This window comes from Limulus polyphemus, unplaced genomic scaffold, assembly GCF_000517525.1.
Source record: "Limulus polyphemus unplaced genomic scaffold, Limulus_polyphemus-2.1.2 Scaffold1296, whole genome shotgun sequence".
NCBI classification, from domain to species: Eukaryota; Metazoa; Arthropoda; class Merostomata; order Xiphosura; family Limulidae; genus Limulus; species Limulus polyphemus.
This window is the reverse complement of record NW_013666906.1, coordinates 227,733-240,261: the sequence shown is the minus strand read 5'-3', so window position 1 is coordinate 240,261 and position 12,529 is coordinate 227,733. Positions and strand designations below refer to the sequence as shown.

General features: G+C 31.1%; 1 protein-coding gene across 1 annotated transcript in view; it reads right to left on the bottom strand.

The window, feature by feature from the left end:
• Nucleotides 1–12,529, bottom strand: part of LOC106462996 (signal peptide peptidase-like 3) — a 38,964-nt gene that overhangs the window by 10,200 nt on the left and 16,235 nt on the right. The window contains exons 5-10 of the mRNA XM_013922963.2: nt 9,092–9,211; nt 8,197–8,275; nt 7,023–7,135; nt 6,349–6,455; nt 5,020–5,091; nt 1,796–1,884 (exon numbers count right to left, since the gene is read on the bottom strand). Of these exons, the coding sequence (XP_013778417.1) occupies nt 1,796–1,884; nt 5,020–5,091; nt 6,349–6,455; nt 7,023–7,135; nt 8,197–8,275; nt 9,092–9,211 (580 nt within the window). The remainder of the gene's footprint in view (nt 1–1,795; nt 1,885–5,019; nt 5,092–6,348; nt 6,456–7,022; nt 7,136–8,196; nt 8,276–9,091; nt 9,212–12,529) is intronic.

The following is a 12,529-nucleotide window of genomic DNA, read 5'->3' as shown; positions in this document are numbered from 1 at the left end:
ACATATACTAGCACACAACATTATAAACCTAAGTAGTTTTAATTAGTACAGACATTTTTATTAGTTCTAAAGATGTACGGACTACACAGGTTGATTAGTACACGAACTACACAGGTTGAGTAGTACACGAACTACACAGGTTGAGTAGTACACGGACTACACAGGTTGAGTAGTACACGGACTACACAGGTTGAGTAGTACACGGACTACACAGGTTGAGTAGTACACGGACTACACAGGTTGAGTAGTACACGGACTACACAGGTTGAGTAGTACACGGACTACACAGGTTGAGTAGTACACGGACTACACAGGTTGAGTAGTACACGGACTACACAGGTTGAGTAGTACACGGACTACACAGGTTGAGTAGTACACGGACTACACAGGTTGATTAGTACACGAACTACACAGGTTGAGTACATTACATTGAAACGATTTTACAGCCACACCATATCATTACAGTACATATTGTCTCATCCTGTTTTGCTCTAACTGACAACTGTGCATCTTGATAATAGTTCTGCAAGCATAGTATCTAATGTAAAAGACCCTGTCACAACACCATGTACAAGTCATCTAGTGTATGATAACAACAGTTTCTCAGTACCCATTTCCACAACCCCAATTGCACAGAAATCCATGGGAGCTTTTTCCAGCAACTTTACTATTATATTTTCATATGGAATATCATTGTATTCTCTAGCTTTTTTGAGGCATGCGACAGATATGTTATGGAATCAACCAATGTAGATGTAACTTGTGCTGTTTTTTTAGATGGAAATCCTTCTTGGTTATGTTGCATCCTGTTTCCTGTAGCACTTGGATGGTTATTGCCACTGACCTTTGTGTTTGTGGATTCTCACCTCTGTTACAAAATGCCATTCTTTGCTTACTACAGCTGGGGTAAAACTTATTATAGGTCTCTTTCTGGATGGTCCTGGTACCTCAAGTTGATCCATATTTCTTTGTTTTCCAATGTCATTAAGCACAAGGTATATCTCCAACTTGGAAGTTCTAGATACCCAATCTGAACACATCTTTATGATCTAAGTGTGTATGTATGTATACATTTCTTTTTATATTGGAAAGAGCTGTTACATACTCATCTAAAAACCAAACTATTTTCAGTAGCATCACACTACCTATGAAATGCCAACAATGTCAAAATATAGTTCTGATACATTCTTTTTCACTGCTAGTTTATATTTGCTATGTTCATCAAGTGGTTTGCTTATTTGCATATTTAAAATCATTTTAGTATAATGTACCCAACCCTCTGTATACTCAAAAAAGCAGAATATGGCCACAAAACAAACAATATGAAACTTGTTAAAGAATACTACAATGTAGGTAAACATTTATCCTTGTCCAACATTGGTATACAAATACTTTAAAAATTAGTAATATCACACAAGTAGTTGGTTTAAGAAAATTCAGTCACTTACTAATACATTTGTGAAGATAGCTAAACCCAAACAATAACAGTTTGTCACTTTGCTTGCAGAGTAACTTAAGATTTTAAGAAAATTTATAAACAATACTGTACCTATAGTACTAAGCTGCCTATGAGGAAAAAATATAATACAGAGGAAGATTTCTAATGAAACAAAAATAAACAGATATGAAACTTATCTAACAATTCAATCAGACATAAATCTATAAAAAAAGAAACTTTGCTTTTTAGTGTTTCCCTGAGAAAGTTCAATTGAGAAGTCTATTTTGGGTTATTTTCTTGCCCCACAAATGGGGCCATTTTTTAAAAAGAAATAAAATTTTATTGAATAAAAGTTACCTTGGAAACACTAGTTTTCCAGGAAGTGACAATTTTGGAGCTTCACGGATCATTCCACCCAAATGTAATTTTTTAGCAACTAATCCCATCTGTATGATATAAAATAAAACTATGAAAATATCAAATAGAATAAATTGAGGTTCAACACCCCAGGACATTGTCTAGTGGAAGTGAATGTACATTTCATAAACATCTTTTATTTCATCTAGTTGACAGAAGCTGTAATGGCTATAAAAGGAAAATCAATTCAACTACAGATTTATGCACAAAATTCCACCATTGAGAGAGAACTTTTAATAAAATAATACAAGGCTACATACATAACCCACAATAAAAATGTCACCAAAGCTCCCTTCTACTACCATATTTCACAACTTTTATTTTTATAAATATTTTTCTGGTACCAAATGCTCATGGATTTAAAATTGGAAATATTTTAAAAAGATTGCAATAAGTCTCTTAATTTGGTTAGTGTGAGGAATGCCAGTATACAACATCAGGTTAATTCAAAGTTTTAATAAAAGTATTTCAATATTCTGGCTCCTCAACAAATCAGAATTAAACCTGTCATGCTCTTTGATGCTCCAATTCATCTTTTTTATTTCTATTAGTAGTTTTTCTTTCAGAGGTGCAAATATCCACCCTACTCTATATGCACAGGGAATATTATTCTCTAATTGTATACATTATTCTTATATTTAGTCTCACTAATTATCAGAAACAGTTAGTATTTTATTTATTTCTAGGTACTACTATATTTCATACAAAAAAATTCACGGCTTTTAATAATAATTGTGCATGTGAAATCACCCGATAGTTTATTCATATTTCTTGGTTTTATGTTTTAATACATAATACATGTACCAAGTGTAAGCTGTACTAACTTCTACTTATAGAAAGTGTGTATTTAAAACACAAGTTTTTGTTTCCATTGGATATTAAAACCAGTTTTGTTTTCTTTAATTCTTTCTTTTACTTTTATACATCTAATCTTCAAGAATATTCATAAGTATCTTTGATAGGAAGTTTCAACCAATCTCTAGTTAAAGATTGGATATCTTAGCTGTATAAGAACTTTTATTACCAATAGGTGGCCAGAATTCTTGATAATTGTTATAGTCATACATTCCTTAAAAATTCTAGAAAAAATGCTGAGTTAAGTTACAAAAATACCAATTTTAATTTAGTGTGGTGGCATATTTTGAAATTTTCAATGTTTTTTCACATTATACTAATGCATTCTTTTTGAAAATACTAAATTTCACAATTTATATTAAAAATATCACAGAAGAGTAACAACCAGGTGTATGTTTTAAAACCAAACATTTTTGACCATTTTTTAAATTTCTGAACTTTCTGAACGATGGTTCAGAGGAGTTTTCCCAATATTGGAGTCAAGGAGGATTTTCTCGAGCGATCATGAATATAAAACATTAATGTTATACTTTTGCAATACACAAAAACCCATATAAGACCTAAATCCCATCATTCAATTTTTTTTTTTAATACTCTAGCATCTGATAGTATAGATATAACAATGATAAATGGATAGTCACAAGTACAAATACCAGTAAAAAATGGGGCTTTTTTTATAAACAAAATCTTAAGATATCCTAGTTTAGAACATTGTTTAGTAAACAATAAATACACTGGTGAACAAACTGAACGCAAGCTAAAACGCAAGCTGAAAGCAAGCTAATATTTGCTTTCTAAATTGTCATTGTCCATATAAAATCTAATGCCAATTATTATTTTATTTTATACATTTAAGTACAAAGTTCAAACTGTATTTATAATATTTGTTCAGTTAGTGGTCATTTAGATAAATTGCAAGATGATATTCTATAAAAAGTGCATTAATTTTGTTTATATCCCTTTATAAACAGGAGGTGATATTCTGACCAGATAGGTAAAGAATGTATAATATAATGATATGATCAATTCTGTTTGGTTCAGCAGGAAATAGAAGTGTTGGACAGTAACGAGATACCTTTTCAAGATACGACTAATTTAAGTAATGTATTGATGAAGGCTTCATTCTATTCTCTGCTTAGAAGACTGTCAACTACAAACAGGATTCCTCTGATATTAAAAGCAATAAATCACACTTCCAGGATTTCTTTTAGCTTGTGCTTAACACAGAAACTCACTCCCAACCAAAGGTGCTTCAATAGCAGGAATTGGACATAAAGAATCTGGGATGTATTGAATTTTAATGAAACATATATAAAATATTGCATGTGAAGAGATATGATGATTACAATTTCTAAACTGAACAAAAAGTGACTAAGACTGGCTATATCACCAGTAAAAACCCCATAGTTAATGACGTACTTCTTCTCAAGTACCTAATAAGTCCGTCATGCGAGTCTCCTTCTTTGTTGTCTGTTGTTGCATCTGTGTTTCCAATACATCTTCAGCAAATAGCTCCAAGCTCCACTGACCGTGATGGAACATTGTTTGTCTTTTCACTCCACCCTACCAGTAACATATCTCTTCTATGTGACCTTTTCTTCATTGTTTGTTTGAGGTAGGATACTTTGTTTTTGGTCTTGTGATTTGGCAGAAGGCTACTACTACTTTCCCTACTGTCCTTGTCAGCACCAAACCTATTTATGAGTGCCATTACAGCATCTCTGGGTTTGATAAGTGGATTTTTTCTCAACAATGTTTTTCAAAAGGACTATCGTGATCACATTCACAGCAGCTTCACAGACTGCAAGTTGAATATCTCGGAACCTAGTACATGCAGGTAGTCGAGTGAATAATGGTGATTGGTGGTAAAATGCCCTGTTTGTGACTGCTCCTAACTCTTGATAGAAATAAATTACCATCATATGGATTGCATTTTTGGATACATCAGATTCCAGACTTTCCAACAACGTGTGCAACATGTCCAACAAACAATTACTGGAATTTCTTATTCCTAGCCCTACCATCCAAAAAAAAACTACTTTTTCTTTGGTTGAGGGAGAGATCCTGTGTTAACACAAACAAATAATCGTAAATAGATAAGTGTATTATGTAAACCTAAAGAGAATTAAATGAACATGCGATAATATTTGATAATAAAACATTGAAAATGTTTTATGGCTTTAAGATAAATCTGAACTTATTTCTGTAAATACTGAACTTGATTACTGACAGAAAAACAAGGTACATTTATTTTTATCATTCTTATTTTATTAAAAATCATGAAACATTAAAAGTTTTCGTTACTCTACCGGATTTTCAGCTGGTCTTGTTGCCACTTTCACCATCACATTTGCATTGAAGATATACGAGGAGAAAAAAACCTGATGAAGTAAAAAACATGTAACATACAATGAGCACTCTTAATTCCAGAACTTTCCCAATAAACATTCAAACACCAGTGGATATAAAGTACAGACTAGCATATACAGATGTACCTATGCAAGTGAAAAATAAACATTCAGTCATCCAAAAGAAATAAATGCTGAAACAATGATATGGTGGTGAATGAATATCAAAAAAATATGTTGTAATTATGCAAAATAATCTGGTATATTAATTCAAACACCTGTACATGAAACAAACTGCTAAGTTCGTTTGTTTGTTTTTGAATTTCTCGCAAAGCTACACGAGGGCTATCTGCACTAGCCATCCCTAATTTAGCAGTGTAAGACTAGAAGGAAGGCAACTAGTCATCACCACCCACCACCAACTCTTGGGCTACTCTTTTACCAACGATTAGTGGGATTGACCGTCACATTATAATGCCCCCATGGCTGAAAGGGCGAGCATGTTTGGTGTGACAGGGATTCGAACCCGCAACCCTCAAATTGCGAGTCAAGTGCCTTAACCACCTGGCCATGCCGGGCCCAAACTGCTAAGTCACAAAGAATATCTTCATCAACCCCCTCTTGGGTTTGTGCTCATTTTAACAATCCTGCCCCCCTTCCTATGTTTGTTATATAATTTACACATAAATTGCTAACTACTCCTATAATTGCACATACCACCCACTCACCAAATAACCATTCCTCTATGTATGGTTTTTATAAAATTTTGTGAATTTTAACATTTTAGAAAATTAACTTAAAAAAAAAAAGACATTTAATGCAGAACTTGTAAGAAATGAACATTTAACAAAGAATTCTAATGATCTCTATAAATTTATCTTTGCACTTCAACTTCAGTTTTAATAATGTTATTTTTATGAGTTATAAACATAGTAATACTTACTTCTTAAAGTTCTTACTACATTAAACATTTATATGTACACTTACAAGTTTAAAACTGACTTTGTGTGACCAACATACTAATCATTATTTTGATTTTATAAGAACAACTGTTTGTAAGTTTGTCTAGTGTTTTGAATGTTAGCATACACGCTTCACTGACAAATTAGCTACCAGTCTCTAAAATCAAACTAATACAACCAACTTCAAAGCATAACAAAATTTATAAATAGTCTTACTATCAATTATTTATAAAAGAAAATATTATACAGGTCAGTAATTTCATAATTATTACTTCAAAGCAATAGAAAGTTGTAATAATAAAATATTAGTGAATTACAAAGTTCTTACCCAGAATACATCATAAATCAGGAGACCGGTAAGTAACATGGTGGACACTTTCAGACTTGGCAACCGAACAAATGCAATGAACGCTACACACAGTCCCATACCCATTGCTAGAAACAAGGAACAATGTAATAGTTTTTAAATATTTTCAGCTTTATTGGGTACGAAGAAACAATTCCTCAATTCAAAAGACAACATAAAAATTAAATTAGTAATTTTTGCTTTACCAAGAAACAACAAACAAGAAATAACATTTAAGTAAAGCCGATAGTGAAAACAAAAAAGAGTGAGTTAAGAAGTGATGAGGTAGAATTTGTCAAGTTAATTCAGTTTGTATTTACATCAACCTCATCCTCTCAGCATGTAACTAACTGTATCCAAAACATGAAATAAACGGTGCTTAGTTATGTTTGTTAAACGTTTTTTTTTCTACTCTAGACCTAGTCAAATCGTTGAACATCTTGGTATGCAGAGTTAATTTACCTGTATGCCATTATTTCTCTAAACCTGGAATACCACAGTCTGTACGCAAACTGACTGCTGACCATCTACATGTAACGAAGTAGTTATGTGAAAACAAGAACTGACTACCCATATGCTATAAATGTATGCGCACACAAAATCATTACTGACCATCTATATGTAACAAATAGTTATATAAACACATGATTACTGACCATCCATAAGTAGCCAGTGGCCAGTGAGGACCCAGATACAAACAATGGTAACAGACAAGGCAAATGAAACTAGTTCCCCAGCTGTGAATCTTCCACAGATTCCAAATGATATTCTGAAAATGACCAAAATTAAAGCAATTAGTATCGCAACTCTAAGTTTTAACTGATAATAGAAACATTGTTTTTTGAAATCATAAGCATTATTTAATGTAAAAGCAAAAAGATATACTTAACTTGTATAATTTTTGAAACAACTTACAGTACTAGCATAGAAGAAATTTATCTAACTTTTTACATGGTTTCCTTAAATGGAGTAAATAACATTCGAAAAGATTCAAGATTTACATTTTAACTTTCCAAGTTGCTTGCAGAAAACTGTAGCAAGACTGTTGTTTTTTTTGTATATTTCATGGAAATATGGTATGAAAACAGACTTTTTTTGCAATCTTTACTTTGATTCCCTTTTTGAAGTAATATTTCTTTTGAGATTAAAATTTACTATGATGTGGGAAAAAAAACTCGTGAGCAATTCAGAAATGTCACTTGTAATAACTTAATACATTCAAAAAATGTTTAATACTTCAATAATAATCCCCTATTGAACATTAAGGCACTATCAAGTATTTGGTACTTTTAATTTCAATAGAATTTTATGTGGCATATAGGTTGAACGGCCAAGTCAGAAACCCGTAAGGTTCATGTACAACCATGTGTAATTGTGAACTGCTGACCAGAGGTAGGGCAACTGGTCAATAATTACTGCTCACTACCTACAACAAATAGTGTGTTGTTTAATTGTTGTAGAGCAAAGCCTCGTTGGGTTATCTGCTGGGTTCACCACAGGGAATCAAACCCTGGATTTTCACACTGTAAGTCCATAAACTTACCACTGTCTCATCGGGGGACCCAATTATTGGAAATTGCTATCGCAGTTGTAGTGCCCACAGAGCTGAAAGTGCAGAATACATTAAACAGCATGTCACAGTTCAAAACTTGGACTTTTTTGATCCACAGATAGGTCCACTATACTAGAACAATAACGATTTTAATAAGTCATCTATATTTTATATGCCTCATAAGAAACTAGCAAGTTTAAAGCATTCAAATACAGTGGTCTTTAAATTCTATAAATAAGGTAACTAGCTTTTGTAGTTAACTGTTTGTTTTCACTTACTTGGTTCCATCTGAACATGGCCTAATGATATACTGACACATTGGTAGCAAGAGAAAAGCCAAAGCAATAGTAGCAATAACTGAAAATGATAAGAATAAAATTAAACATGAATCTATGCAGAGTGACAATCTTTTATTCTTCATTCCCATCTGACAACTCTCATTTCATAGTTATAAACTCTCTTAACTAAACTCATAGCAAAAAAAAAATAACCGTATATATATATATATATATTTTCACATATACTGTGAAAAAACTCTGTCTTAAAGCAACCGATTCTTAAAGCAAAGACTACATTTGCCATCTTCATTACAAAGTTGGAGTTACATTTTTAATAGAATGGATGTATGGAAACTGGGGTCACTTAATTGTAACTACAGCTTTGTGTTTTTTCTGACAAATTAATTATCTTCAAGGTAAAGTAGTTAAACTTATTAAAAAATTGCACAGAAAATCTGTCAAGAGCAGAGCATAATTTTAGAAACACTAATAAACATATATCTTCTATGACTTTTTAAGGACAAACCTTCGAGTTACCAAATTACCAAAAAAAAACACAACCATACAGAATTGTTAGTTAATAATAACCGAGAGTTGATCATCATGATGTAAAGTCTCCTACTTTAAGAATTTTTATATTTTAAATTGTGTTTACAATTAGAGAAGATCAACCAAGTTTAATCTTCAAGTTTGTAAAGAAAGTTCTTTATAAAGGAACAATTTTCATTTCAACTTATCAACCAAATATCCCTCGATTCTAAGATCTACCTTAAGATACAATTTTAAAAAAAAGGTAGGAGGAGTAGAGCATTGTATTGATAAATATTTATGATTCTCCTATCAGATAAATTTATTAGACTTGAGGTAGTCAACTTGATAATTTTAGAATACTTACTGGCTGTACAAATGGCGAAGAGCATCTGCATGGAATCAAAGAAAAAGAACATAATGAGAAGAGACACTGATGCTCCAAGGGGAAGACACAAAGCCTGAATGGTATCCAGTGTTTGAACATCTATAGGACATAAAAAGGCAATCTTTATACAACAGAAATGTTCAACGTCACCCAACAATTATTAGTTTTGTCTGTTCATGACATCCGTGTTAAACACTGTAAAAATAGTCCCTAATGTCTCAACAGTTAAAAAAGATAAGCTGTTGATATCTGTGTAATTAGTCATATCCCACTAATATGTTAATTTTACTGTTGAAATTTTAAAAAATATCACTAAATGCAGATACAATTTTAGAACATTTGAATTATGACTGAGCATTTATAATTTGAAGCTTCTTCTATAGGAAAGAAACAAGGTTACATGACATTTAGAACATTAACATGTTGGAGAAAATTAGTGGGTTTTTTTCTTGAGATGACTACATATTAAAACAACCTTTTGCTGTCTCAAACTTAAAAGAAAAAGAAAAAACTCATTTTTAAATCCTCTGTAATCAATTTTCATAAGAATTAAAGATAAGTGATCATCTAGATTCTTTGCATCAATCTTCTTCAGTCTCCCCTTGCTATTATTAAATTTTACATTGTCAATTTGAAGCAAGTATATTTTATTACTCTATCTAAATTACAGAACATAAACCTGGTATATTCACATGTGGACTAAAGATTGATTTTGTAAAAGTATTTATAGCACTCTCATTTAAACGAAAATTGAAAAGTTATCTCGATTGTCCACAGTCCAGTTCCAAAAAAAAAAAAAAAAAAAATGGAAAACTAAGCTGATAAGCTTAATGTATAGGAATTGCTGATTTATAGGTCCTATGTTTACAAAAAAACTAATAGGCAATCATTTAGTACAGTGACAATCTGCATGTTTATCAGGTCCTACTCTTTTGTGAAATGTATTTAAGTATATGTTAATAAGTTTACATTTACTAAATTTTGAGAACTAAAAAATAAATTAAATAATAAAGCAATACTTTACTTCAGAAAATGATTCAAAAGATTATATTTGGAAATAATTCGTTTTAATCATTGCATTATTATAACTTTCAATACAACTAAACAAATTTACAAACAAGAGTAGCCTTTCAAACATTTTAATTTTATCTTCGTATGAAAAATGGGTCTAGCTTGATAACTATTTCATTGAAACATACAACTAAAAAGAGAATTTTTTAGCAAAGCCTTAGGTACTTCCCAAACATATCAACACATAAAGTTTCTGCAAAACTTAAGTAAATAAATTGGTCTCAGACTTATTAGTGTACAAAAATCATTACCTTTACGGTTAAAGTAATCCTACATTAGAGCGAACATTTCCTTATTGTTTAAAAAATTTCGTAAAGAAATACATGTTCACCAATCTTTACTTAAGTTGTAGGTTTACCGTCCATCTTTAAAAGTCATGCTATTACTAATTATTAAGTACTCTATTGAAATTTAGAACATATTAATTGCTCTGTTTTGAATTACATAAAATCAACAACATTTCAGTTAGGACAAAGTTTTAACATTTCAAAGAATCCATAGCATTTTACCAAAGGTGGCAAGTTTTTGCTCTGTAATCCCTGTAATACAATTGACATTAGGAATAAATCATATATGTTCTGGATTCCCATTTTTAACTACACTATCTGAATTACTGTGTTGTTTAACTGAGAAATACTGTGGATATCATATAATGGTTACTCTGATAAAACAAACAAGTTTTTATTTTCAATTATGGTAATTTATGAACATACAACTCTTGAAAATAATAAAGCAGACGTCATCCTCAGGATGTAACGTCGAAACATGTAGAGTCGTCAACTTTTTGAAGGCCATAGATTGTGTACCAGTTTAACATTGAATATTATTTATGATTTTAACTTTATTCACAAATGCCAAAATACTATAATCAATAACAGATAGTTCTTGTTGTTTTTTACCCCTAGTAAGTTTGGGATTATTATTAGCAACAACATAATTATTTCATATGTTAAATGTTGATAAATATGCATGTCCAATTTCTATATATAAATCTTGGGTGTCAGGTCTTCTTTTCAATTATTTTTGAATATCAAATCTCACTTTAACTACATATAAGTGTTTTTGTTACAACTAATACACAAAAGTTAAAAGTCCTTGATTCGGGTGGAAACTGGTATATCTAGATCACAAACACCTAGATTAATAAAGTTTACAGTTACCCCACTGCTGACAGCCAAATTATACTAAAGAAACTTTTTCACTCTTAAAAGTAACAGTTTAAATGCCAAAAGTTAAACTATTAGAAGCCAACAGGCCTAACATTTGTATTCACCATGTGTACAAGTGGGGGTTAAAGTGCATGTCATGAGATTCTACAGAGTGCCATTCAACATGGTATAATGCATTTAATGTCATAGTTTTCAACTATTTATTTTACCTTACATTGCTGATATAAAAATTCTTCATGGTAAAGGAGAGTAAATACCAGATAAAATATACAGGGTTACTGAAAGAAAAACACTGTAGATACGGATTTCAAAAGTTCTAGATGTAATGCAAATGCAATGTGCAAACTGTATGATAGACAAAAGTATTTTTATTCTTCACACGTGATGGTGTGAACATTACCTTGTAATTGTAATTATCATTTTTTATTCAAACCATTTACAAAATCAGATTTTTGCTATAAAGAAATAACTCCTAATTTGCCATTTGCTTCTATAATTTTATTTATTTTAAAATGTATAATTAAAACTACCTAGGTAATTTTCTCTCTCATTTTTTCCGAAACAGCTATAATTTTAGAAGACCATCCTATCAGTTCTAGACTCAAGTAAGTTAGGTGTATATACTTAGTGTCCAGCTAGAAGATAAACATTAACGAACATAAAAAGGTAATCCCAAAACAATTAGTTTAAGAATTGAAATTTTCTATTACTAAAACAATATACATGTTTGGTTGAAATATTAGCATGAAATTAACTATTCTAACAATATAATCATAACTTCTGCATAAGAAAGTATACAAGATAAATGTATTTCTTCAGTATACAGGAAACCAAATGCAAAATACATACAATTTGTTTTGACATATTAGAACAAAAATACCTGCAGAATTATCAGTGTAACTTTCTTCATTTCAAATTTCAATTTCATCTTAATAAAATTAAAACAAAGAAAGCTATAAGGCACTTGAAAAAGCTGGAATTATCAACTTACTACTCTCTGGATTCTGTCATTGTAATATAATTAAAACAAAGAAAGCTATAAGGCACTTGAAAAAGCTGGAATTATCAACTTACTACTCTCTGGATTCTGTCATTGTAATAAAATTAAAACAAAGAAAGCCATAAGGCACTTGAAAAAGCTGGAATTATCAACTTACTACTCTCTAGATTCTGTCAG